The 26,840-nt window shown below is 44.6% G+C and overlaps 1 protein-coding gene across 6 annotated transcripts in view; it reads right to left on the reverse strand.

Moving 5' to 3' along the window:
• The window catches only part of DEPDC5 (DEP domain containing 5, GATOR1 subcomplex subunit), a 127,576-nt gene that overhangs the window by 16,983 nt on the left and 83,753 nt on the right, over positions 1 to 26,840 (reverse strand). For 4 of the 6 annotated variants that reach the window (XM_040349692.1, XM_040349699.1, XM_040349683.1 and 1 more), the window contains exons 27-33: positions 18,284 to 18,444; positions 13,985 to 14,102; positions 10,677 to 10,844; positions 8,058 to 8,277; positions 7,839 to 7,960; positions 7,643 to 7,742; positions 7,412 to 7,474 (exon numbers count right to left, since the gene is read on the reverse strand). In XM_040349692.1, coding sequence (XP_040205626.1) covers positions 7,412 to 7,474; positions 7,643 to 7,742; positions 7,839 to 7,960; positions 8,058 to 8,277; positions 10,677 to 10,844; positions 13,985 to 14,102; positions 18,284 to 18,444 — 952 coding nt within the window. Of the gene's footprint in view, positions 1 to 7,411; positions 7,475 to 7,642; positions 7,743 to 7,838; positions 7,961 to 8,057; positions 8,278 to 10,045; positions 10,845 to 13,984; positions 14,103 to 18,283; positions 18,445 to 26,840 lie in introns of those variants that run through there. The other 2 variants (XM_040349708.1, XM_040349726.1) reach the window with 2 other exon arrangements.

Consider the following 26,840-nt stretch of genomic DNA (forward strand, 5'->3'; position numbering starts at 1 on the left):
CTAGTGACAGGACACTGATCTTCTGCTCCCTGTCATCGGGAGCAGTGATCAGTGTCGTGTCACTGGTAGCCCAGCCCCCACACAGTTAGAATCACTCCCTAGGACACACTTAACCCCTTCCTTGCCCCCTAGTGGTTAACCCCTTCCCTGCCAGTGTCATTTAAACAGTAAACAGTGCATTTTTATAGCACTGATCGCTGTATAAATGACAATAGTCGCAAAATAGAGTCAAAAGTGTCCGCCACAATATCGCAGTCACAATAAAATCGCAGATTGCCATCATTACTATTAAAAAAAAATAATAATAAAAATGCCATAAAACTATTCCTTACTTTGTAGACGCTATAACTTGTGCGCATAACAATCAATATACGCTTATTGCGATTTTTTTTACCAAAAATATGTAGAAGAATACGTATCGGCCTAAGCTGAGGGAAAAAAAATCGTTTTTTTTATATATACATTTTTGGGGGATATTTATTATAGCAAAAAGTAAAAAATATTGGGCCAGATCCACAAAAGGGATACGCAGGCGTATCTGCTGATACGCCGTCGTATCCCTGTTTCTAACTATGCGGCAGATTCATAGAATCAGTTACGCATAGCTAGCCCCAAGATCCGACAGGTGTAATTGAATTACACTGTCGGATCTTAAGGATGCAATTCTAGGCCGGCCGCTAGGTGGCGAGGCCATTGCGGCCGGCGTAGAATATGCAAATGAAGACTTACGGAGATCCCCGAATGGCCCGTCGATCGAAATCTATGTCGTTTCCGTCGAGTTGCGCCGTGTAAAACTAGGGCTGAGCCCTAGTTCTCTTAAGCCATGTTAAGTATGGGCGTCGTTCCCGCGTCGAAATTTAAAAATCGACGTCGTTTGCGTAAGACGTCCGTGAATGGCGCTGGACGCCATTTACGTTAACGTCTAAGCAAGTGACGCCGCTTGTCCCTTCTTGGGACCATCTGGCAAAATAAACAAAACATCTGTTTTACGTATCTGAGCGGTTGCCTGCAGATACGCCTTTTTTGCTCTCACAAGATCTAGAGAGTGTAATAATTTTTCCTCTGCTGTCTGCGGATCCGGAAAAAGGGAAGGCAGGACAATATCCTGAATTAAATGAAAAGCCGACACCACCTTAGGTAAAAAGGCAGGATGGGGTCGTAGTACAATTTTGTCTTTATGACAAACTAAATAAGGCTCTTTACAGGAAAGAGCTGCCAATTCAGATACTCTTCTAGCCGAAGAGATAGCAATCAAAAAGGCCACTTTCCTGCTTAAAAGAATCAGCGGAATGTGGCGAATAGGTTCAAAGGGTTGCTTCTGCAACACTGATAATACTAGATTCAGATCCCATGGGCACAAGGTAGACTTGACTGGCGGATTGATCCGCAGTACTTCCTAAATTAAAGCCTGCACTAGGGAATGAGATGCCAGCGGTCTTTGAAAGAAGACTGATAGTACCATTAAGGGTCAAATTTTAGCTCTAAGGGCTAATTTCATATCCACTCCTAGCTGGCAAAAGGCAAGAATCCTATTTATGTCATATCTTTGAGGATTCCATTTGTTGGTTTCACACCATGAAACATATGCTTTGCAGACTCTGTAGTAAATAAGTCTGGAAGCTGGTTTTCTGGCATTAATTATTTTTAGAAAGTACTCGACTTGAGATCCCTCCCTTCTTCAGAATGTGGGTCTCAGCAGCCAAAGCGTCAAATTTGCGTTTGTAAGGAAGGATGGAACACTGGACCTTGCGACAGCAGGTCGTGACGAAGTGGAAGCTTCCAAGGTGATCCTACCGCCATCTTTATGATCTTGGCGTACAAAGGTCTTCTGGGACAATTTTGGGCCACTAAGATTACAGGAATTCTTTCCTTCTTGATCCTGCAGAGTAGCCTTTGTAAGAGAGCGATCGGAGGAAACGCATAAATCAGTGAGAACTGATTCCACAGGACCACCAGAGCATCCGATGCATAGGAAAGAGGATCTCTTGTCCTGGACACAAAATTGTCCAACTTCCTGTTGAACCTGGAAGCTAATAGATCTACATCCGGGGTTCCCCATCTCTGGCATATGGCCTGAAAGATCTCGGGGTGAAGAGACCACTCTCCTGGTGACAGCTGCTGGCGACTCAGATAGTCCGCTTGCCAGTTTTCTACTCCTGGGATGAGAATTGCAGAGAGACAAGGAATATGTTCTTCTGCCCAAGTCAAAACCCAATTCACCTCCTTCTGAGCACCCTGACTGCGGGTGCCTCCTTGGTGATTGATGTAAGCTACTGCAGTAGCATTGTCAGATTGAATCCGAACTGGGTGGCCCTGTAGCCAGGTTTTGAGGGCTAAGTATACTGCCCGAATTTCCAGTATGTTGATGGGCAGGCTCCTTTCGGTCTTGGACCAGGTTCCCTGGGCTGAAGCTTCTTCCAATACTGCACCCCAGTCGATTAGGCTGGCATCCATAGACACCACCTTCCAAGTGACTGTGGGAAAGGATCTTCCTTTCTGCAAGTTGATCTTTAACCACCAACTGAAGCTTTGGCGCACCTGTGACGACAGGCGCCTGGGTAAATCCAGCGCTTGGATCTTTCTGTTGCAGGCAGTTAGAATACTGCCCTGAAGGGAAATTGGGCATAAGGAACGGCCTCAAAGGAGGCTATCATCTTCCCCAATAGCCTCATGCAAAAACGAATAGATGGTATCTTGTTTGCCTTGAACTTGTTTAACAGGTCCCTTAGTGACTTGGCTCTGGTAGGAATACCCGGCTTTGGGCTGTGTCTATGATCTCTTGTAGAGAGGATTTTTGGAAATTTACAATTTACATGCTCCAGATATTTTATAGTGGTGAGCACAGCGTGATCTAACTTTGCCACTGATTGATCTATAACCAGTAGATCGTCTAGATAAGCTGTTATCGCTATGCCTTGTGCTCTAAGATTTGCCAACAGAGGGGCTAGTACCTTTGTAAATACCCGAGGTGCGGTAGCCACACCAAAGGGTAGAGCCACAAACTGGAAGTGGCGATGTTCTACCGCAAACCTTAAAAATCTTTGGTAAGCATCTATTGATGCCATGAATTCTCCGCCTTGTAGGGTGGTAACCACTGATCGAATAGTTACCATTCAGAAATGGCGAATGTTCAGAAATTGATTTAGAGCTCTTAGATCCAGAATGGGTAGGACGTCTCTGTTTGGTTTTGGGATTACAAAGAGGTTTGAATAAAACCCTGAACCTTGCTCCTTTAAGGGTACTTCTGTGACCACCCCTTAGGATGGCAAGTGATCCAATCCTTTGAAGGACGCTCTTTTTAAAGGATCCTTGTAAAGCCTTGAGCTTCGGAACTGAGAAAATGGGATCTCTTGAAATCCCAGCTTGTACCCTTGGGATACTGTGGATACTACCCATCTGTCCTAGATTTCTGTCTGCCATGCCGCTGAAAACTGACAAAGCCGTCCCCCCACTCGGGCGCCGGGGCGCCTCTTCATGCCGAGGCTTTGGGGTTTTTCTTGTTGGCTCTTGAACCACACTGCTTCTTGTTCTCTTGGGCCTGGTTTTCTTTAGTTTTTGTGGTTGGCTGAAAATGCCATCGCCACTGGCTAGAGGTAGATTTACCAGGAGTCGGGGAGAGAGAACATTTAAAACAAGGTCTCTTGTTTTTCTTCTTCTCTGGTAATAGAGTGGTTTTCCCACTTGATATCTTTTGGATATATTTCTCCAAATCTTCCCCAAAGAGGCGTTCGCCCTGGAAGGGGAAACTAGCCAAAACCTTTTTACATGGTGCCTCTGCAGACCAATGCTTTAGCCAAAGAATTCTGCACCTATACACCAGTTGGAGTGTGAGACACGATGTTTGCAGAATCCAATCTCTCATTGTGTCAACTTTAAAACATAAGGCTTTAGGCAAATTTTCCCAGAGTTTGACTTGTTCTGGAGGCAGCTCCTTCAGCCCTTGTTTTACCTGGTCCTTGAGGACCTGACACATGCCTACTGCTGCTACAGCAGGTTGGGCGACTGACCCAGCGAGAAGGAAGGAAGACTTCAATAAAGATTCCAATTTATTTTCTGAAGGGTCTTTACGTTATCCACTGGACAAGTCAGGTTCTTATTTACACAAAAAAATGGCTGCATCTACCGAAGGCAGGCTCCACTTCTTGGAAAACTCTTCCTCCATAGGATGAAGAATATCAAATTTCTTTGGAGGTGAGAAACGCTTGTCTGGGTGTAACCATTCTGCGTAGATTAGCTTCTTTAACAAAGGATGGACTGGAAAAGAGCATGCACCCTGCAGGGATTTTAATGAGCCCAGGGAGGAGACAGGTGATTCAGTTAACTCCAAAGAGGGCAACTTGAATGTAGTACGCACTGTTTCAGCTGTGAACTTAGCATCTGGGAAGCAGAAAAGGGTTCCTCTGAAATCCCTGGTCCATCTGACTCCTCATCCCTGTCCTCTGTAGGTGTTATCTCATCCTCATCCTTCTCCCCTTCAGATTTTTCTGAAAGAGGATCTAACACCATTGAAGGAGATCTGCTTCGCTTTTTGTCCGCTTGCGAGGACTTTGCGATTAGCGTAGCGATCTTTCCCACCAGTTTTTCCACCAATCTTCACCCATCTCGGCAGGTTTTGTGTGACAACCTTCAGGGATATGGGCTCCTATGCGCCGTCGTATCTGTGCGCCGTACCCACAAACTAAGATACGCCTAAAAACAGACGTAGGGTGGGCGCACATTTATGCTGCCATTGATTAGCCATTCAAATATGCAAATTAGGAAAATACGGCGATTCACGAACCTGCGCCCGCCCGATGCAGGCTACGAGAGGTGCGCGTAAATTGTACTTCCAGCGTAAAGTTAAGCCCCATAAAGGAGGTGTAACTCAGCAGCAGACATGTAAAGGTCTGCATCAGGGAACAGAAGCCAGCGGTTTTTACGTAGTTTACGTTGGACGTGTGTCTGGATGGGAGTAGATTACGTTCATGGCGTAGGCAGTGATCCGGCGTATCTTAGGTAGTTGTTCCGACATGGTTATGAGCATGCGCACGGGGATGCGTCCACGACACGACGCATGCGCAGTTCGTTCAACGTCTCAAACCATCATTTGCATGGGGTCACGCCTCATTTGCATGGCTTTGCATGGGGCAAGCCCACTTCCACCTACGCTGGCCTGCGCCTTCGAAATCTACACCACGCCGACGCAGCGTTGGGAGCAATAGCTTGCTGAATGCAGTGCTTGCCTCTCTGCGCTGCGTCGGCGTAGCGTACAGGAGATACGCTATGGTGGCATAATGTGCGCCGCTGTCTGTGAATCCGGGGCAAAGACTTTGTGTCCCGTGGTGTACGATAAAGAAATTCTTAGATAAGATTTTCGAAAGAGAATTCTTTCGAAATTCTACCCGTGTATGGCTTGCCTAAGTCTCAGCACTAAATAGATAGTAACGCAAATCTTTTGACAACTAAAACAGCACTTATACATATTTTATTTGTGCATTTAGATGTTTGGCTGGAGTTTAGCTTTAAAAAAAGTATAAAAAAAATATGCATTCACATTCAAGGCCCTATATAATACTGTTATGCACACAATAGTTATGTATTAATATTGTATAGACAGTAGGTGCAAGTACAAATTAGTGCATTAGTGCATGCACATGTGCAAAGCCATAACAGCAAGATTCTCATAATACAAATGCAATCACACCATTGGGGAAAATGTAAACATACACATAAATACATATATAAAGAAAACGTACATATATAAGAAAGGACATACTGTATATAGTTAGTGGTAGACCATGCAGCACTAAATATGTTGTGTTAAAGGTAAATATATAGTATCTCACAAAAGTGAGTACACCCCTCACATTTTTGTAAATATTTTATTGTATCTTTTCATGTGACAACACTAAAGAAATTACACTTTGCTACAATGTAAAGTAGTGAGTGTACAGCTTGTATAGCAGTGTAATTTGCTGTTACCTCAAAATAACTCAACACACATCCATCAATGTCTAAACCGCCGACAACAAAAGTGAGTACACCCCTAAGTGAAAATGTCCAAATTGGGTCCAAAGTGTCAATATTTTGTGTGGCCACCATTTTTTTTACAGCACTGCCTTAACCCTCTTGGACATGGAGTTCACCAGATCTTCACAGGTGACCACTGGAGTCCTCTTCCACTCCTCTATGACGACATCACAGAGCTGATGGATGTTAGAGACCTTGCGCTGCTCCACCTTCCCTTTGAGGATGCCCCACAGATGCTAAATAGGGTTTAGGTCCGGAGACATGCTTGGCCAGTCCATCACCTTTACACTCAGCTTATTTAGCAAGGCAGTGGTCCTCTTGGAGGTGTGTTTTGGGTCGTTATTATGTTGGAATACTGCCCTGCGGCCCAGTCTCTGAAGGAGGGGGATCATGCTCTGCTCCAGTATGTCACAGCGCATGTTGGCATTCTTGGTTCCCTCAATGAACTGTAGCTCTCCAGTGCCGACAGCACTCATGCAGTCCCAGACCATGACACTCCCACCACCATGCTTGACTGTAGGCAAGACACACTTGTCTTTGTACTCCTCACCTGGTTCCAGTAATCCATGTCCTTAGTCTGCTTGTCTTCAGAAAACTGTTGCAGGCTTTCTTGTGCATCATCTTTAGAAGAGGCTTTATTCTGGGACGACAGCCATGCAGACCAATTTGATACAGTGCATGGTGTATGGTCTGAGCACTGACAGGCTGACCCCCTACCCCTTTAACCTCTGCAGCAATGCTGGCAGAACTCATACCTCTACCCAAAGACACCCTGTGGATATGACGCACAGCACGTGCAATCAACTTCTTTGGCCAACCATGGTGAGGCCTGTTCTGAGTGGAACCTGTCCTGTTCTGATCTTGGCCACTGTGCTGCAACTCAGTTTCAGGATCTTATAGAATAGTCCATCTTTATGTAGAGCAACAATTCTTTTTTTCAGATCCTCAGAGAGTTCTTTGCCACGAGGTCCCATGTTGAACTTCCAGTGACCAGTATGAGATAGTGAGAGCGATAACACCAAATTTAACACACCTTCTCCCTATTCACACCTGAGACCTTGTAACACTAACAAGTCACATGGCTAATTGGGCCCAATTTGGACACTTTCACTTAGGGGTGTACTCACTTTTGTTGCCAGCAGTTTAGACATTAATGGCTGTGTTGAGTTATTTTGAGGGGGACAGCAACTTTACACTGTTATACAAGCTGTACACCTTCTACTTTACATTGTAGCAAAGTGTCATTTCTTCAGAGTTGTCACATGAAAAGATATAATAAAATGTTTACAAAAATGTGAGGGGTGTACTCACTTTTGTGAGATACTGTAGGTTCATAATAATACATACTGGCTCATGCAAAGGCTTATGCTGTCACACAACAGCTGGTACCTGGGACACTAACCTGTGTGTTGAATGATGGTGCTGTACGTGGGCTGCGAACAAAATCCATAAAGAAGGCCCCATCCTGAGATAAAAGTAACAGTGCAGAGGGAGCCATAAAGAGACAGAGACAGGTTGAACCAAGCACCATTACAATTTGGAAGCACACAGGAATTAGGAAAATTGACTGAACAGAAGTCACAAAGCGCTATCAAAAGGTTGATAAAATGTTACATCTCCACCTTCTTCTTACCTTACGAGGGCTGTCAACAGAGTTTGGAGTGACAGCTTGGTCTGTGGCCTGACAGGAGGCTTTTCCAGCATGAGCTAAGGCTTGCTGTTCCCCCAAACACCTGTAAAAATTATATTATTTGTTTTACTTTATTTATTCTTAACTTATTTTGGGAACAGTGGTTTTTATATGATTTTTGGCAGATGGGCCATCTTACTTCTGATTTGATTCCAACTCTAGAAGAGCTGAGAGTGCAGATGTTCCTTTCTTTCCTACTGGAGGTCCAGGGAGTTCTGGGGGGTGAGTTGGAAGCTGCAGTCCTTTCATACCGGTTCCCTTCTAAAAATACAATAAAGAAAAAAGCACATCAATAAAAATTGTAAATATATGTTCCATATAATAGTAAACAAACAAGATAAAAAAAATAGTAAGGTACTCGAATCATCCGGTCAGATCTGTGACGCCTGCGGATGCGATTCAGACACTCCACAAATCGCAGGAAGCCATCTATGAGTTGTACTTCCTCTTGTTCAGATCTGGGGCGGTCTCCATACACATCGCAACGCTGCTCCCCCTCGGTGATGCGCTTGGTGGGTCCAACACAAGAGGGAAGGAGAAGGAACCGAGTGCGCCAGAACTTTAAAGACTCAATAAGACTGCACAGGAGGATGCCGAGTTCATAGAAATAAGAAAATAAGACAACAAATATTATAAATATAAATATATATATATATATATATATATATATATATATATACACACACACACACACATACACATACACACATACATACTAACACACACACACACACACACACACACACCGATCAGTCATAATATTATGGCCACCCATCATAACCACCTAATGTTTCTATTTGCCACCAAAACAGCTCTGACATGTTTAGGCATGGACTCCACTAGATCTCTGAAAGTACGCTGTGGTATCTGACACCAAGCTGTTAGTAACAGATCATTTAGGTCACACAGCCGCTGCTGGCTTGCCTAGTTCTTTCCATAGTGCAACCTGATGTCATCTTCCCAGGTAAGCAATGCACATGCACCCGGCCAGCCACGTGATGTACAAGAAAAGTGATTCCTCAGACCAGGCCACCTTCTTTAATTGCTCCGTGGCCCAATTCTGATGCTCACATGCCGCTTGTAGTTGCTTTTGGCTGTGGACACGGGTCAGCATAGGCACCCTGCCCGGTCTGTAAATATACAGCCTCATACACAACAAACGGTGATGCATTATGTGTTCTGATACCTTTCTATCAAAACTAGCATTAACTTTTTCAGCAATTTGAGCTACAGTAGCTCTTCTATTGGATCGAACAACAAAGGGTTTTCTTTGCTCCATAGCCATTACAATTTGGACCTTGTCAAAGTCGTTATGCTTGCCCATTGTTTCTGCTTTCAACACATAACCTTCAGGGACAACATGTTTACTTGCTGTCTATTATATCCCCCCCACTTTCAGATGCCATTGTAAAGAGGTAATCAGTTATTCATCTTACCTGTCAGGGATCATAATGTTATGGCTGGTCAGTGTATAAGGCATCATTAAATTCACTTGTGTATTCCTTCTCCCCTAATCAGTTTTCAGAGAGCTCAGGTTAGATGTAAAATTGATGATTTTCCCAAATAGTTCACAGAGCAGGCAGGAGATAAGGCAGTGTCTACAATATTGCAGACTTTGAAAGATGCAGTAATTTTGCATAACTTAGGTGGGTGGATCATTTTACACATGCTTTTGTAGTTAAAGTAACTCCTATGTAATTAGCCATTTTGGTCAGTATTGTCCATATTTAGATGTTCCACTTCAACAGTGGCCCTGTGATTGCTATAAACAGCCAGTTGATATGGATGGCATTCACTTACAAGTCTGCCATAGCGTTACCTAGAAGTTCTCTTTTTGGAGAGGTATAATGCTATATGATAATAGCATGATATAGCATGATATAGTATATGAGAATCATGTGTTCAACTTTTTAGTGTGGTCAAAGGCATATTAAGCAACAGTGAACCACAGTCAGCAAAAGAGTTTTTGTTAAGCTTCTAAAATGTCTCCAAATTTGGAATGTACAGTGCAATAAGCTGATGAGTAACGCTTTGAACGCCATAACAGGAGAGTCAGGGCTCTACTGAGTGGGACTGCAAATGCATCTATAGGGCCACCCTTGACTATCAAAACTGGTGACATGCAGTCAAGTCACCTGAGCCTCGCTGAAACTGAACTGGAATTGATGATGCTGAAACTGTTATTTCTGTAACCGATCATCTTTATCGAATATAAGCAACTGTTACTTTTCATTCTTTTAATATATATCTGGTATCATTCACTGGGAATATGTTAGTAGACCTTAAGTAATGCTACACCCTATTAAACCCCCCCCCCCCCCGCCTTATTTTTATTTTATTTTTAACATTTCACTTACGGCAGTCCAGACTTACACATTGTGTATAGTCTGCTTCCTTGAAAGTTTTCATCTTTTTTTTCCTGGCCAGTTCCAAAGTCCCTGCCCCACCTCTCCGAACATCTTCATCATCTAGCAGTTTCTAAAGAAGATGCTTGTGCATGCGTATTCTGGGCTGATGCTGTGTGCATCTATTGAGACACACAGCGCCAGTAAGCCATGACCTCCCCCTAGTTTCCGACATTCAACTGCTGGAGTCAATCAATTCCATATCCTCACCTCTTCTCTGAAACAAGGAAGTTGGGAGGATCATGGAGGACCCAGTGGTGGTGACAAGGACAACAGGTAGGCGTTTAGGTATGGAGGGCTGTTCGTGAATATACTGGGGAGTTGTAACATAATGCTTGTATATTTACCTTAATACTGTGAATGCATTAAGGTACAACATATTTAGCCTTTAGTACTACTTTAAATTGAATCTGTGTGGATTAATATTATTTTTTTATACATTATATAATGGTGTAGTCAGGCTATTTTTATAACCCCCATTACTATAGAAAGAGGTTATTTGTTGTATGAATCAAGTAGAGGTTACTAGGTTTATTTTCTATTGTGTAAAATCTGTCACATGTATGCCCAACCTGAAATCTTCAGAACCAGCAGAGCAGATGTACTGATCCAAATAGTTCCACTTATAGTCCTCTAATCGCTCATGAGAGAATTCCACCCAGCTAGACACAAAGTCACATCCAGAATGGAAGGGACATAGGTTATAGGTGTAACTGATCTGGGCAGATTCATATGGATACCTAAGGAGATAAAAAAAAAAGAACACGTTTATTCATAACAATACTTATAGCATTAGATTGTACACTCTTTATCGATGTCTTCACACAAGATTCACATATTTTTCACACTCAGCTAAAAAAGTTGTGAATCTTAAGTGAAAGGTGTTCAACTCTTGGGAGCACACATTGATAAATCAACTGCACTGTCTAAATAAAATGTCACAAAAAAAGGAGGAAATTGAAAATTCCATATTGTAGAGTACAGTATACACATACACCAGGGGTTATAGGCATGTACCTTCAGGTGATCGGACATTTGCAAAGCTTTAAAGGGCACACCCCTTAGTGCCTCCCCTATAATCCCAAGGACAGGACATAGAGGGAATCTGGCCATCTGATTGGAGTAGTAGTCTTATAGTAAACTGTCATGGCTCAGACTACATCTAGGCAATGTAGATAGCTTTCCTTTGAATACTTAGGAGCAGGGCATAAGGATGGGAGGAAAATGTACTCATTGAGGTGAACAGCTGAGACCACTTTCAGAAGGATGGCATTGGTTGTAGGAAAACCTTGTCATTGTGAAGAATGAGGGAATGCTCTTTACAGGAAAGGGCCACCAGTTTAGAAACATGTCTGGTATGTAATAGTTCATGTTGCACTAAGTGACAAAGATGAAGGAAGGGGGGGTTTTTGAGACTTTGAACGAGATGAGTTTTTAAGCAAAAAGTAAGTATAAAAGTTGTATACGTAATAACCAGGCTCACACTTCCCACCCAAACAACAAACCAAATTCAAACTGTCTAACTGTGTACACAAAAGTGACAAAGATGAGTCGCCACACAGGATCCAGTGCCTGACGCAACATTACAGGTCATTGCTACAGCATAGGGTCCAGTATGGCTCCCATTTTACCAAGGAAGCGCCAATCTGGATACACTGCTTCTATGCTGGCTTTAGAGGTCAATAAGGATTTTATTAAAGAATCAAGCAGATAAAATAAAAAAAGAGAAATAATAAACTAGTTAATCTAAGTGTGAGTTTCTCTGTGAAGGAGAAAAAGGTCCATCACCTTCAGACACTAGCACAAAACGGAGGAATCACAGAGTGGGGTAGGGTTATAGGGAAGGCACCCAAGGGACCCAAGCAACAAATGCTGCTGTCAGAACACAATGTCTGGGTGGGGGTGGGAATACCTCCATCCACCTAATTTGTGTAGATGAAGGAATCTGTTTTTTGTTCTTTTCAATAGTTTTTTATTAGAATTATGCCACTTACAGAGGTAAAGAAAGTAAAAATATACAACACTGGTCTACATAGATTATCATTAAGTAAACGTAATAAATTGTGACACATAACACAATGCCACAATGCCACCGTATGTTGTAAATAAGAGAAAAACTAGGGGTCGGAGACCGCGCATCCTACTACACAATGTGGAGCTACGGCCCCCTACATAGGAATATACCGGCAACAACATGTACATCATGAAGGGTCAGTTTGATATGTAACACACTAATATACATACGTTACATTTCTTTAACCACTTGCCGACCGGCCACCGCCGTTATACGTCGACAATGTGGCTCGGCTGGGCGAGAGCATGTAGTATGACGTCCTCTCTCCCAGCCGCCACTAGGGGCGCGCGCGTGCCGCCGGAGGGGCGCGCGCCCCCCGCTCGCCCCCGACTCCCGTGCGTGTGCCCGGCGGACGCGATCGCCGCCGGGCACACGCGATCGCTTGGTACAGAGCGGGGACCGGGAGCTGTGTGTGTAAACACACAGCTCCCGGTCCTGTCAGCAGGGGAAATGTTGATCTTCGGTTCATACAATGTATGAACCGAGGATCAGTGTTTCCCCTAGTGAGGCCACCCCCCCCCACAGTAAGAACACACCCAGGCATACTTAACCCCTTCCCCGCCCCCTAGTGTTAACCCCTTCACTGCCAGTGGCATTTTTATAGTAATCCAATGCATTTTTATAGCACTGATCGCTATAAAAATGCCAATGGTCCCAAAAATGTGTCAAAAGTGTCCGAATGGGTCCGCCATAATGTCGCAGTACCGAAAAAAAAAATCGCTGATCGCCGCCATTACTAGTAAAAAAAATATAATAAAAATGACATAAAAATACCCCCTATTTTGTAAACGCTATAACTTTTGCGCAAACCAATCAATAAACGCTTATTGCGATTTTTTTTTACGAAAAATATGTAGAAGAAAACGTATCGGCCTAAACTGAGGAAAAAAAATGTTTTTTTATATATTTTTGGGGATATTTATTATAGCAAAATGTAAAAAATATTAATTTTTTTCAAAATTGTCGCTCTATTTTTGTTTATAGCGCAGAAACTAAAAACCGCAGAGGTGATCAAATACCACCAAAAGAAAGCTCTATTTGTGGGGAAAAAAGGACGCCAATTTTGTTTGGGAGCCACGTCGCACGACCGCGCAATTGTCTGTTAAAGCGACGCAGTCCCGAATCGCAAAAAGTACTCTGGTCTTTGGGCAGCAATATGGTCCGGGGGGTAAGTGGTTAAATGGATGGGAGTCATCCGCCCACAGAAGCCCGCCCGAAGCAAACGGACCCCCACAGGCAGACGCCGGCCATCCAATATGCACTATACAGCAGTAGTGGAACGGAATCTGTTTTTTGTTCATCCTCCTGGTTGGACTAGAAGAGAGCAGTGTATGGCCAGCTTTAGCCAATGGTTTCCTCTACACGTGTGTCCAAGCTCAGCTCCTTTTAGACATTCTTATTTTTTGAACCTACCAGTATTCAGTTTTTTGCCCACCTCACTGCTTGCAGAGAGCAGACATTAAAAATAAACTGGGTAGGCATGAAAGTGTTTCCTCTGACATAGAGGCCTTGTCAGTAAAGATATAGATGTGGTGTCAACCCCTACATCTGTAGTGAGCTCTCCTCTCCTTCCACTCTGACAAGAGGAAGGGAATTCTGATAGCAGTGCAGTCCAGAATAAGAAGAGGGTGTCATGTGCAGGTACACGCCTACAGCCCCCATTGCACAAGAAGGGACCAAACGTAAAGCATAACTGCAAGCAACAGCTATGTGCATTTTGGTGTCTTGACATGTGCTAAAGCTTTTCTCGGTGTGGTTTTTAAACATTGTAAACAATTACATATTTTATAAAAGGTATTCTCTTACTTTGGCAAATATCTGGTCACGGTAATTATCTTGTCCTTGCAGGTCACTTTGTGAAATGTTCGGCCCATGCTAAGCCAATACTGATTTTCGTCATCTGTGTGGTTTCGGGACACCAATCCTAAAGAGGACAGAAGGAAGAATGCAGAGCCTCATTTATGGTCCAACATCTCAGTTCATTCTAGGAAGTTACTCATCCCATGATAAATCCTCTTTTTCTTGGTTAGGAAGGATAAATATAATTAAAATTGATATGTTACCTAAACTATATCATATATTTCAAACAGTACTGATTAAATGATCTAAACCTTATCCGACCCGGATTAAAAAATGCAGGATTTAATTTATTGACACAAACGCTCCAGAATTCAAAGAGATATTCTCACTTGCCCTAAAATAAATAGAGTGCTTGCCACAACACTTACATGATTCCACCATGCATAAATATATATATAAATATATATTTTCCATTGTTGTATTTAGGGTCTTTGTTGCATCAGTTGCACCCTTTGAGCCCCCGAAGAAGCCTAGATCACGAAATGTGTTGGGACCTTATTTCGGCTATGTACATTTATTGATGGTCATGGTCTTGTATTTTCTTGTTTGATTATATGTATTATGATCTGCTATGAGGTGGGTGCACAAGGTGTCGAATATAGATTCAGAAAGGACTTACGCCGACGTATCTTCTGATACGCCGTGTAAGTCCACGAATGCGCCGTCGTATCTATGCGCCTTATTCAGTAAACAAGATACGCCTGAATTTTGGCTTGATACGACCGACGTAAGTCTCCTACGCCATCGTATCTTGGGCACATATTTACGCTGGCCGCAAGGGGCGCTTCCATTGATTTACACGTCAAATATGTAAATGAGCAAGATACGCCGATTCACGAACGTACTTACGCCCTTTGCAGTAATCTACGCCGTTTACGTAAGGCGTACGTCCGGTGTAAGTTTACCCCTCATAAAGTCATGTTAAGGTATGGACGTCGGAAACGTCGGAACAGCCGTCGTATATGTAAGTCGTACGTGAATGGGGCTGGGCGTAGGTTACGTTCACGTCGTAGGCATTGAGCCGGCGTATCTTAGGGAGTATATGCGATGTGATTCTGAGCATGCGCCGTTCGTTAGGCCCTTCATTTGCATGGGGTCACGGTTAATTTACATGTAGCACGCCCACTACCATCCTACTTTGAATTAGGCGGGCTTACGCCGGCCAATTTACGCTACGCTGGCGTAAATATGGGAGCGAGTGCTTTGTGAATACTCAGCTTGCCTCTCAATGTTACGTCCGCGTAGCGCATATGAGATGCGCTACGCCGGCACAAAGATGCGCCAATGTACCTGAATCCCGGCCTACAACTTTGTCTCAAGCTTTTATTATTGGAACTGTATTCCCTTTTAACAACGTTTTGTAATAAAATTATGATTTTTTTTTTTATATGTGATTTCTTCCTGAGGTTAGATATGAAGGCACCTTTAAAATCCCATACACTAGTTAGTATTTGTTCACTAACCAGATTGATTGATCTACAAGATAAACCATGGATTTCAGTAGAAGAGGATATTATCGCCGTACAACTGGAATCTTTGCCCCGAGTTGCAACCCGTGGCATACACCTATTCTTTCACAGGAAATTTTGATGTCAAATTACCGGGCGATTCGGCACTGCGTTGCTTTAACTGACAATTGCGCGGCCGTGCGACGTGGCTCCCAAACAAAATTAATGTCCATTTTTTCCCACAAATAGAGATTTCTTTTGGTGGTATTTGATCACCTCTGCGGTTTTTATTTTTTGCACTAAAAACTAAAATAAACAATTTTGGAAAAAAAAGCAATATTTTTTTACTTTTTGCTATAATAAATATCCCCCAAAAATATATAAAAAAAAATGTTTTCCTCAGTTTAGGCTGATATGTATTCTTCTACATATTTTTGGTAAAAAAAAATAAAAAATCGCAATAAGCGTTTATTGATTGGTTTGCGCAAAAGTTATAGCGTCTACAAAATGGGGGATAGTTTTATGGCATTTTTATTAATATTTTGTTTTTACTAGTAATGGCAGCAATTAGCGATTTTTATCGTGACTGCAACATTATGGCGGACACATCGGACACTTTTGATGCTATTTTGTGACCATTGTCATTTATACAGCGATCAATGCTATAAAAATGCACCGATTACTGTGTAAATGACACTGGTAGGGAAGGGGTTACCCACTAGGGGCGAGGAAGGAGTTAAGTGTGTCCTAGGGAGTGGTTCTGTTTGGGGGCTGGGCTACATGTGACACAACACTGATCACTGCGTCCAATTACAGGGAGCAGAAGATCAGTGTCGTGTCACTAGGCAGAACAGGGAGATGCCTTCTTTACACAGGCATCCCCCCCCCCCCCCGTTCTGCAGCTCCGTGACACGATCGCGGGACACCGGCGGACATCGTGTTTACGGGTCCCGTGGGCACGGAGCTCGCAGCAGGGGCGCGCGCGTGCTCCCACAGTGGCAAATTTAAAGAGACGTACATGTCCGTGCCATTCTGCCGACGTAAATGTTCGTGCGGCAGTCGGCAAGTGGTTAAAGTGGTAGTAAACTCTGTTGCACCACTTGTACCTACAGGTAAGCCTATAATAAGGCTTATCTGTAGGTACTGTGAATTTCTCCTAAACTTTCACAGTTTAAAAGATATTCAGAGTGCATGCAGCCAATGACATCACTTAGGCATGCGCTTTAAAGGTCAGGCTTACAGTGCGGACCTTCAGAGCCCGTATCTTAAACTCATGTAGCCGGAGGCCGCAAACCCAGAAGGAAGACCAGAGAAAGATGTCCGCCCTCTCAGCAGTGACATTGCGGCACTGGAGGGCTTTGTTCTAAGGCAAAGGGGTAAAACACAAGGCCCGCGGGCCGAATCTGGCCCTCCAGGCCATTTCATGTGGCCCTCAAAACTCTCCTGCTGCAGGAGAGCTCCAGCCCTCCTCTGGTCCTCCTCCAGACCCTTACTTTCTGCTTTCAAGCAATGCATCCAGCTTCTTCCCAGGAGCAGCATAAGGAAAGGGGGGGCACTGTGATGTAAGGGAGAGTGGGGGACTCAACTTCTGATGGTCAGGTGGCTCTTGACATCCAATGTAAGAGGAGGGGATGCGCTGGACATCCAATCTTACAGATACAACCGGCCCTTTTAAAAGGGGCAATAAATGCTGATGCGGCCCACAATGAAATTGAGTTTGACACCCATGTTCTAAGGCAAGTCTCTCATAATGTGCTAGTATGTAATGCATTCTAGCACACTATGTCATTGCCTTGCAGGGAATTTTTATTTTGTTTAACCACGTGCAGTTTACTACCACTTTAAAACAGAGAGATTGTTCTCCTCTAGCCTGGGCCAATAACACAATTCCCACCAGCCTTACATTCCTCCACACTTCTGGAGCAAAGATGATGGTACACGGATCACTCAAATTCTTTGGAATGAAACCTTGCCTTCTCCTTTCAGAACTGCCATCACCTATGAGTAGGAATCAGTCAACATTGCTTTTTTTTTTTGTGTAAATATGAGATCTGAAGTCTTTTTGACCCCAGAGGTCCTGTCACGCTTTTTTTATCATAAGGGATGTACACATCCCTTGTAATAGAAATAAAAGTAACAGTAAAAGTAGCCCTAGACCTCCTCTGCTGTGTAACATTATCTTTCACAATATAAAAGAAATTGGCCTAACTTTACTGTTGTCTTATTTTTTTATTAAAAAAAGTGTATTTCCCCCCCCCCAAAAAAGTACATTTTTAAGACTGCTGCACAAATATGGTGTGAAAGTATTGTTTGGGGGTTCTAAAGTAATTTTCTAGCAAAAAAAATGTTTTTAACTTGTAAAAAAACAAATCTCAGAAAGACGTTCGGTCTTGGTTAAATAATGCATTAGAATTTAACTAAACCTATTCGATTTTAGATGAATAAAATATACTGGAGGTTTTAGTCGACTGAAATATGGAAAAAAACAATTCAGATGACTAAAATACAACTAAAACTAAAATGGCATTTTAGTCAAAGGACTATGACTAAAACTAAATTGAAATTTGACATCAAAATGAACACTGACTGAAATAATCTGCAACTTCCAGTCAATATCAGTTTTCAAAGGGCAGATCAAGAATTATAATGGCAAAGGGGAATATTAGTTTCCACATGGTTGTCATATGTCTGATTCTTTGTTGCAAATGCAATCTAGATATTTCAGATTTGCCAGTAAACGGACAGCTGGACTTCAGACGTCTTGAATTATGAGAAAAATATAAAAAATTACAAGTACCTCTTCTGTACAGTGGGCTACTGCTGAGGGGAGGTGGTGCACTGGAGCTGGGTTTTGGTCGTTTGGGTTGAACAATAATTTGATAGCCCTGCATGAGACGCTGACATATAAATTCTTCAAAAACTTGCTGAGCGGTCATTAGAGCACCATCCTCATCCCGTCTGTGAAATATGATATAACAATTATTAAGTTAGGAAAGGAACAAGTTTTAAATTAGCACACAATCCTCCAGATCAATCTAGCCCCAAGGGATTACACAGCACGCTTTTCAGTTTTCTTTACGCTTCCTTTACTTCCTGAAAAGACACTTATAAGGCCAAGGCGGTGCTTCTGGACTGCTTAGGGAAACGTTGCTGTAGACAGACAAGTGCCAACTTTAGCAATAAATGTTTAATAGGCAACTTTACTTTTACCAAAAATTTATATAATATACAGTATTTAACGGTGTCAGAGTTTCTACATTTGCTTAAAGCATGTAAAACCCAACCTTTTTTTTAACAATTTTGTATGAGTAACGATGCATTAGAACCTTTGTCAGGTTTGTATAGCGGTCTAGCATTCACTCTCTCGGTTTGTCCTGATGACCACTGTCGACAAGAAAAAACATAATGGCAAACCCAAAATTTACCACCAAAACAAGAGGTGTGGTTAAAATTTTACAATGTGGACACGTGTCTAAGAAGGCAATTATCTTCAAATTTCCTTGCATTCCTTCCTGCATTTCTAGGACAGGAAGTGAGGAGGAATCTCCCCAAAGAGACACATAGCTAGATTCAGAGAGATGGCCGCAACTTTAAGGCGGCGTAGCTTAAGGCATTTAGGCAACGCCGCCGTAAGTTAGCGAGGCAAGTACATGATTCACAATGTACTTGCCTGCTAAGTTACGGCGGCGTAGCCTAAAGCGGGCGGGCGTAAGGGTGCCTAATTCAAATTTTGCTGAGGGGGCGTGTTTTATGATAATCAGGCTTGACCCGACGTGATTGACGTTTTTCTTCTAACTGCGCATGCGCCGGGCGCCTACATTTCCCAGTGTGCATTGCGGCTAAGTCCGCCGCACGGGCCTATTGATTTAGACGTGGACGTAAACGACGTAAATCCCTATTCACGGACGACTTACGCAAACGACGTCAAATTTTCGAATTTCGAAGCGGGAACGACGGCCATACTTTAACATTACTATTCCATCTATAAGATGGAATAACTTTAGGCCTGATAATGCGTTACGGAAACGGCGTATCTGTACTGCGTCGGCCGGGCGTACGTTCGTGAATAGGCGTAACTAGTGATTTACTTATTCTACGCCGACCGCAATGGAAGCGCCACCTAGCGACCAGCCAAAATATTGCACCCTAAGATAGGACGGCGCAAGCCGTCGTATCTTAGATAGGTTTAAGTGTATCTCTGTTTGAGAATACACTTAAACCTAGGTCGGCGCAGATTCAGAGTTAGGTCGGCGTATCAGATACGCCGACCTAACTCTACCTGAATCTAGCTAACAGACAGCAAAATATAAACTAACAGTAGTTTTAACTCTTCCATATTCTATCCAAAACGAAAAAAAAATTGCCTTAAAGGGGAGTTCCAGCCATTTGTATGTTTATTAAAAGTCAGCAGCAACAAAAAGTGTAGTTGCTGGCTTTTAATAAACAGGCACTTACCTGCTCCAGCGCTCCAGCGACGCACCGGCCGGGGCTCCGCTCCTCTCCCCCCCTCCCCGGCCGGCGTCTTCATCTTCAGTGTGGGCACCCGGCCGTGACAGCTTTCGTCTTCACGGCCGGGCACCCACTGCGCATGCGCGAGCGGCGCGGCACTGCGCATGCGCGAGCGGCGCGGCCCAGCGCCGCGCCGTGTAATTGGCCAGGAGATCGCCTAGGACCTGTGACGTGTCCTAGGCGATCGCCTACAGCAGCCACTTTCTGAAGGCGATTAAGCTTAGTCGCCTACAGGAAGGAGGAAGTGGGACAGGAAGTCCCACTCGTGCTGAAGCCCCAACTCCCCCCCCAAAAAAATTACATGCCAAATGTGGCATGTAAGGGGGAGAGGAGTGGGTTAAGAGGAAGTTCCAAATTTGGGTGGAACTCCTCTTTAACATGAAGCATGTTTCAAGCTAAAACTTCATTTATGGGTCTAATGATAGCAGGGAAGAGTTAGAATATTCTTAGCATTGTCTTGACTCCAATGGGAAGTCACCCCCAACCTTTTTATTTATGTGACAACAGGAAAAGAAATAAGGAAAATAAGTGTCACCAGTACAGAAAGGCACAGGCAGCAATAAAAACCCCATAGGATCTAAATAAATAGTAAAATGTTGTTCATGTTTTCTGCCCTCCCACTGTGGCAAAAAGTCAGAGAATATTTGCCCACTGGGGACAGACAATAACTTGACAGATTTTCCTACTGTTCTGCACACTATCCAAAAATATAAAAAAAAATGCTTTGGCTTAAATGGAAAAGTTCACTTCAGATGCATCTCCAAAAAAAATGAATATCATACAAAAGTTATATAGATTCATTACACACAGAGTGATATATTTCAAGCAGTTCTTTCTTTTAATTTTGATTATTATGGCTTACAGCTAGTAAAAAACAAAAATTCAGGGCCAAATCCTCAAAAGAGATACGACGGAGTAACTGCTGTTACTCCGTCGTATCCCTGGTCCTAACTATGGAACTGATCCACAGAATCAGTTTTCCATAGTTAGGCAGAAGATCCGGCATGTGTAATTGAATTACACTGTCGGATCTTAGGATGCAGTACCGCATCCGCCGCTGAGAGCATTTTGCGTCGAAATGCCGACTCGGGTATGCAAATTAGGACTTACGGAGATCCACGAAGCTTTTCAGCTTCGTTTTTTCTCCGTAAGTTTTATTTTGCAAACGCAAAATTAGGGCTGCTTTTACAAGGTGTAAACTGTTTACACCTTGTAAAAACAGACCTTTCTTGCTAGCGACGCGATTTTTTTTTAATTTAAAAAAAAATTTTTGGCGCCGTATCTTTTTTTTTACCCGACGCAACTTTATTGTCCCGTCGCGATCCACAAAGCCTGGCGTAACGTAATTTCGCGCTATGCACGTCGGGAAAATGACGTCACGAGCATGCGCAGTACGGCCGGCGCGGGAGCGCGCCTCATTTAAAATGGGAATCGCCCCCTGGAGAAGAGGAACGCCTTGCGCCGGCCGGATTTAAGTTACACCGCTCAAAATTTCTAGGTAAGTGCTTTGTGGATCGGGCACTTAGGTAGAGATTTTGCAGCGGTGTAACTTAAATGCCAAAAGTTAAGTTACGCAGGGTTTTTGTGGATTAGGCCCTATGTATCTTAGAAAATTTGAATATTGTGAAAAAAAAGGGATTTTTAATACAGCTTACCTGTAAAATCCTTTTCTTGGAGTACATCACGGGACACAGAGCGGCATATTCATTACTATGTGGGTTATATGGAGTACCTTCAGGTGATGGACACTGGCAATCTCAAACAGGAAGTGCCCCTCCCTATATAACCCCCTCCCATAGGAGGAGTACCTCAGTTTTGTAGCAAGCAGTATGCCTCCCAAAAATGGTCCCCATAAGAGGGGTGGGAGCTCTGTGTCCCGTGATGTACTCCAAGAAAAAGATTTTACAGGTAAGCTGTATTAAAAATCCCTTTTTCTTTCTCGTACATCACGGGACACAGAGCGGCATATTCATTACTATGTGGGATGTCCCAAAGCAATGCTTACAATGAGGGGAGGGAGAACATCTTCCCAAGACAAAAGGATTTAATTTAGAGATATACTCAAATCATAATAAATCCAACTTAGTTGAGAAAAATAATTTTTAAATTTAACTCAAAAGGGAGCCCCCGGAATCCGAGGGTCTCAAACTGCAGCCTGCAGCACTGCCTGCCCAAAGGCTGTATCAGTATTCCTTCTTACGTCCAACTGGTAGAATTTTGTAAACGTGTGGACAGAAGACCAGGTTGCCGCCTTGCAAACTTGAGCCATAGAGATCTGGTGGTGTGCTGCCCAGGAGGCGCCCATGGCCCTAGTAGAATGAGCCTTTAATGATAACGGAGGAGGCAACCCTTTCAAGCCGTAGGCCTGAGTGATTAACTGTTTAATCCATCTCGAGATGGTGGATTTTGCAGCTGCCTGCCCCTTCTTGGGCCCATCCGGTAAAATGAACAACACATCTGTTTTCCGGATCTTCTCTGTAGCTTTAAGATAGGCCTTCATGGCCCTGACAATATCCAAGGTATGCAGCAACCCTTCCTTTCTGGAAGTAGGTTTAGGGAAGAAGGATGGTAATACCAAATCCTGGTTTAGATGAAAACTGGATATAACCTTCGGTAGGAAGGAAGGATGAGGGCGGAGAACGACCTTGTCCTTATGTAAAATAAGATATGGTTCCTTACAGGATAAGGCTGCCAGTTCCGATACTCTTCTGGCGGAAACTATGGCGACCAAAAATACTAACTTCCTTGTCAGTAAAACCAAAGGAATTTCAGCCAACGGCTCAAAAGGTTGTTTCTGTAAACTTGACAGAACAAGATTTAAATCCCACGGACAAAGCGGGGATTTAACTGGAGGATTAATACGCAAGACCCCTTGAAGGAAGGTCTTAACTAGCGAGTGGGTGGCCAGCGGCCGCTGAAACCACACTGACAAAGCTGAAATCTGTCCTTTGATTGTGCTTAATGCCAGTCCTTTATCCACTCCTAGCTGGAGAAAACGTAATACTCTATCGATGGTAAACTTGCGAGAAAGCCATCGCTTGGACTCACACCAGCCTACATAGGCCTTCCAGACCCTGTAATAAATCACCCTAGAGACCGGTTTCCTGGCTCTGATTAGGGTAGAGATTACTTTCTGAGACAGACCTCTACCCCTGAGAATCAGGGATTCAGCTTCCAGGCCGTCAAATTTAGATGTCGTAAGGCAGGGTGGAGGATCGGACCTTGCGATAGCAGGTCTGGCCGTAGAGGAAGAGTCCAAGGGTCTCCCACTACCATCTTCAGGATTAGTGAATACCATGCCCTTCTGGGCCATGCTGGAGCTACCAGGATGACTGGTATGTGCTCCACCCTGATCCTGCGCAGCAGGCGGGGTAGTAAATGGAGCGGGGGAAATGCATAAAGAAGTTTAAACTGATGCCAAGGGCAAACTAACGCATCGGTTCCGCAGGCTCTGGGATCCCTTGTGCGGGACATGAACCTGTCTAGCTTCTTGTTTAGTCTCGATGCCATGATATCCACGTCCGGCACTCCCCACTTCTGGCAGAGTGTCTGAAAGACCTGTGGATGCAGAGACCACTCCCCCGGCAATAGAGTCTGGCGACTTAAGAAGTCCGCCTGTAGGTTGTCCACTCCGGGAATGAATATAGCCGATATGCAGGGCACATGGGCTTCTGCCCACAAGAAAATCAAGCTCACTTCTTTCTGAGCGGCTTGACTCTTGGTTCCCCCTTGGTGATTTATGTATGCCACCGCCGTGGCATTGTCCGATTGTATTCTCACCGGGAACCCCTGCAGTTTGGACGTCCAAGCCCTGAGGGCTAGTCGGGCAGCTCTGAGCTCCAAGATATTAATGGGCAACTGCTTTTCTGCCGCTGCCCAAGTGCCCTGGCGAGTGCAACCATCCAAAATTGCTCCCCAGCCGATCAGGCTGGCGTCTGTGGTTACTATCTTCCAGGTCACAGGACTGAACGTCTTTCCCTTCAGGAGATTCTGAGGGTTTAACCACCAAGATAGACTTTGCCGGACTCTTGGTGAGAGTGGCAAAGGAATCTCCAAGGCCTGAGGCCTCTTGCTCCATGCTGACAGGATGGCTGCCTGCAGGATGCGAGTGTGGCTCTGAGCATACGGTACCGCCTCGAAGGTGGCCACCATCTTGCCTAGTAGCCGCATACATAGGCGAACAGTTGGCTTTCTCTTGCTCAGAACTATTTGTATTAGCTCTTTGATTAGCTCTTTGATGGCCTTTAATAGAGGTAGGAACACCTCTGTTGTTCTGTATCCAATCTCATGCCGAGATATTCCAGCTGCCTTGTGGGCCGAAATGCTGATTTGTCTTGATTTAGGACCCAGCCGAACCTCTCGAGGTACTGAACCGTGAGGGCGACTGCTCGTTCCAGGCCAGGAAACGAGTGGTCTACGACCAAGAGGTCGTCCAGGTAAGCCAGGACCGTGACCCCTTGGGTCCTTAGATTGGCTAGGATTGGGGCTAGGACCTTCGTGAATACCCGGGGGGCCGTAGCCAACACAAATTGGAAATGATGCTGAGCCACCGAGAAGCGTAGAAATACCTGATGTGGCTGAAAAATTGGCACATGAAGGTAAGCATCCTTTATGTCTATGGACGCCATGAAGTCGTCCTTCTGGAGCACGGCGACAGCTGACCGAATAGTTTCCATCCGGAATGAGCGCACCTTTAGGTACGCATTTACTCCCTTTAAGTCCAAAATTGGCCTGACATCGCCGTTGGGCTTTGGGATGATAAACAGGTTGGAGTAGAACTCCAAGCCCTGTTCCTGGACTGGTACTTCTACTATCACCTTCTGGCACAGCAGATGATTCAATGCCGCCATCAACGCGGCTCCCTTCACCGGGTCGCCTGGTACTCTTGACTCCTGGTAATGAGGAGGAGGGAATTCTGAAAATTCTAGTTTGTAGCCCGTGGCCACGGAAGACCGTACCCAGCAGTCGGGAATGCTGGCCTCCCAAACTTCTGCAAAGAGACGTAGCCTTCCCCCCACCATCGTGGGTGGGGGCGCCCCTTCATAAGGCCGACTTGGGGGCTGGCTTCGCCGGCTTGCGGTACCACTGCTTCTTGCCCCCAGTGGCTTGGCCTTGTGGCTTATTGTTAAAGCCTGATCTTGCAGGAGGCCGTCGATACTGTCTGGTATTAGAGGGCCCCTGTCCCGGGGAGGGCTGGCGCTTAAACGCGGGCCCTCGGGCTTTCTTCTTGACTGGCAAGAGAGTGCTTTTGCCGCTTGATATAGTCTGAATATATCTATCCAGATCTTCTCCGAAGAGTCGTCCTCCATGGAAGGGAAACCCTACCAGGAGCTTTTTGCATGGGGGCTCAGCCTCCCAACTCTTCAACCATAAGAGCCTTCTCATATGGATTAGAAATAAGGATAAACGTGATGCCTGCTGGATGGAGTCCTTGATAGCATCCACCGTAAAGCGTATAGCCCTCGGTATATCCGAAAATTCCTCTGCCTGTTGGGCAGGGATAAGTTTAAGCATTTGCTTAGTCTTATCTGATAATGCTTAGGTAATTACAATAGCAGCCACAGCGGGCTGAACTATCGCCCCTGCTGAAGTAAAGGAGGCTTTCAGTAATGTTTCCAAGCGTTTATCAACCGGATCCTTAAACACCTGTACGTTTTCCACCGGACAAGTTAAAGATTTGTTCACATAGGAGATGGCTGCATCCACCGCCGGGGGCGCCCATCTTTTGGAGAATTTCTCCTCCATAGGATATAAAACCGAGAATTTTTTAGGTGGTAAAAAGACTCTATCTGGCTTAATCCAATCCTGAAACATGACCTCCTCGAGTAGAGGATGGATCGGGAAAACTGCGTTGCTTTGAGGCGTTCTTAAAGAGCCTAAAGCTGAAACCGCCGATACTTGAGGTTCTGGTATGGGTAACTTAAATGCCTCATGGACCATGTCCGTTAAGGCCTGAACCCACAAACTTTCCCCTTGGGAGGCTGAACCAGACCCCTCAGTATCCAGATCCTCGATCTCTGAACCACCCTGGTCCAAAGCGTCAAGTCTATCCAATTCCCCCAGGGAAAGGATTTCTGTGTCTGAGGGTTCTTGCTCGGGTGACGGAGACCTAGTCCGCTTTCTACCCGATATAGCTTTAGCTATCCTTTTTGCCATTCTTTTCTCTAGTTCACCTAAAGAAACAGCAAGAACTCTCTCAGTGACAAAGCCGGGGTTGGACTGACCTGGATCAGCCCCAGCACCAGATCCCCCAGGTCCCATCAAGGCGTGCCCTGATATGTCCTGTGGGGAGAGCAGCGGCATAGCCGTGTCTGAGCCCTCGGATTTTGCGGGGGAATCCCCACCCTTTGTACCCTCTGACCCAGAAGGCATGGTACAATACCGAGGTACACCTGCTATCACCCAGCCACAGACGTAGCTAAGGGGATCTGTCGGTTTGGGAGCGATAGAGACTAACGCCCAAACTGAGAAGGGAGATCAGCAGTTCTTTCCCTTCTTTTTTTTTTTCTTTTTTTTTGAAGAGGAAAAGAAACCACTCTGTTTCCCACTAAGTATTGCCAATAGCCATCTGCTGAAAAAAGGAAAAAGAAAACCTATCTGTAGGTTTGACAGTCCTTAGAAAAACTGCAATTCTTCCTTTCGCCACCGGGTGTCCTCGGCGTGCTCCGCTCTGTGTCCTCCTCTCCTCTAGCTCAGGATTACACTGAGCTCTTGGCAGCTAATGGAAGGACCTCCCCTTCCTTTATTTGTGATTCGCCGCCCACAGGGATGCGCCCCCACCACGGAAACGGCGCGAAAATCGTTTATATCTCGGGCACGCGCGCGCGCGCCCGTCGGCGGGGGCC

Source organism: Rana temporaria, chromosome 1 (assembly GCF_905171775.1).
Source record: "Rana temporaria chromosome 1, aRanTem1.1, whole genome shotgun sequence".
Taxonomy (NCBI): Eukaryota; Metazoa; Chordata; class Amphibia; order Anura; family Ranidae; genus Rana; species Rana temporaria.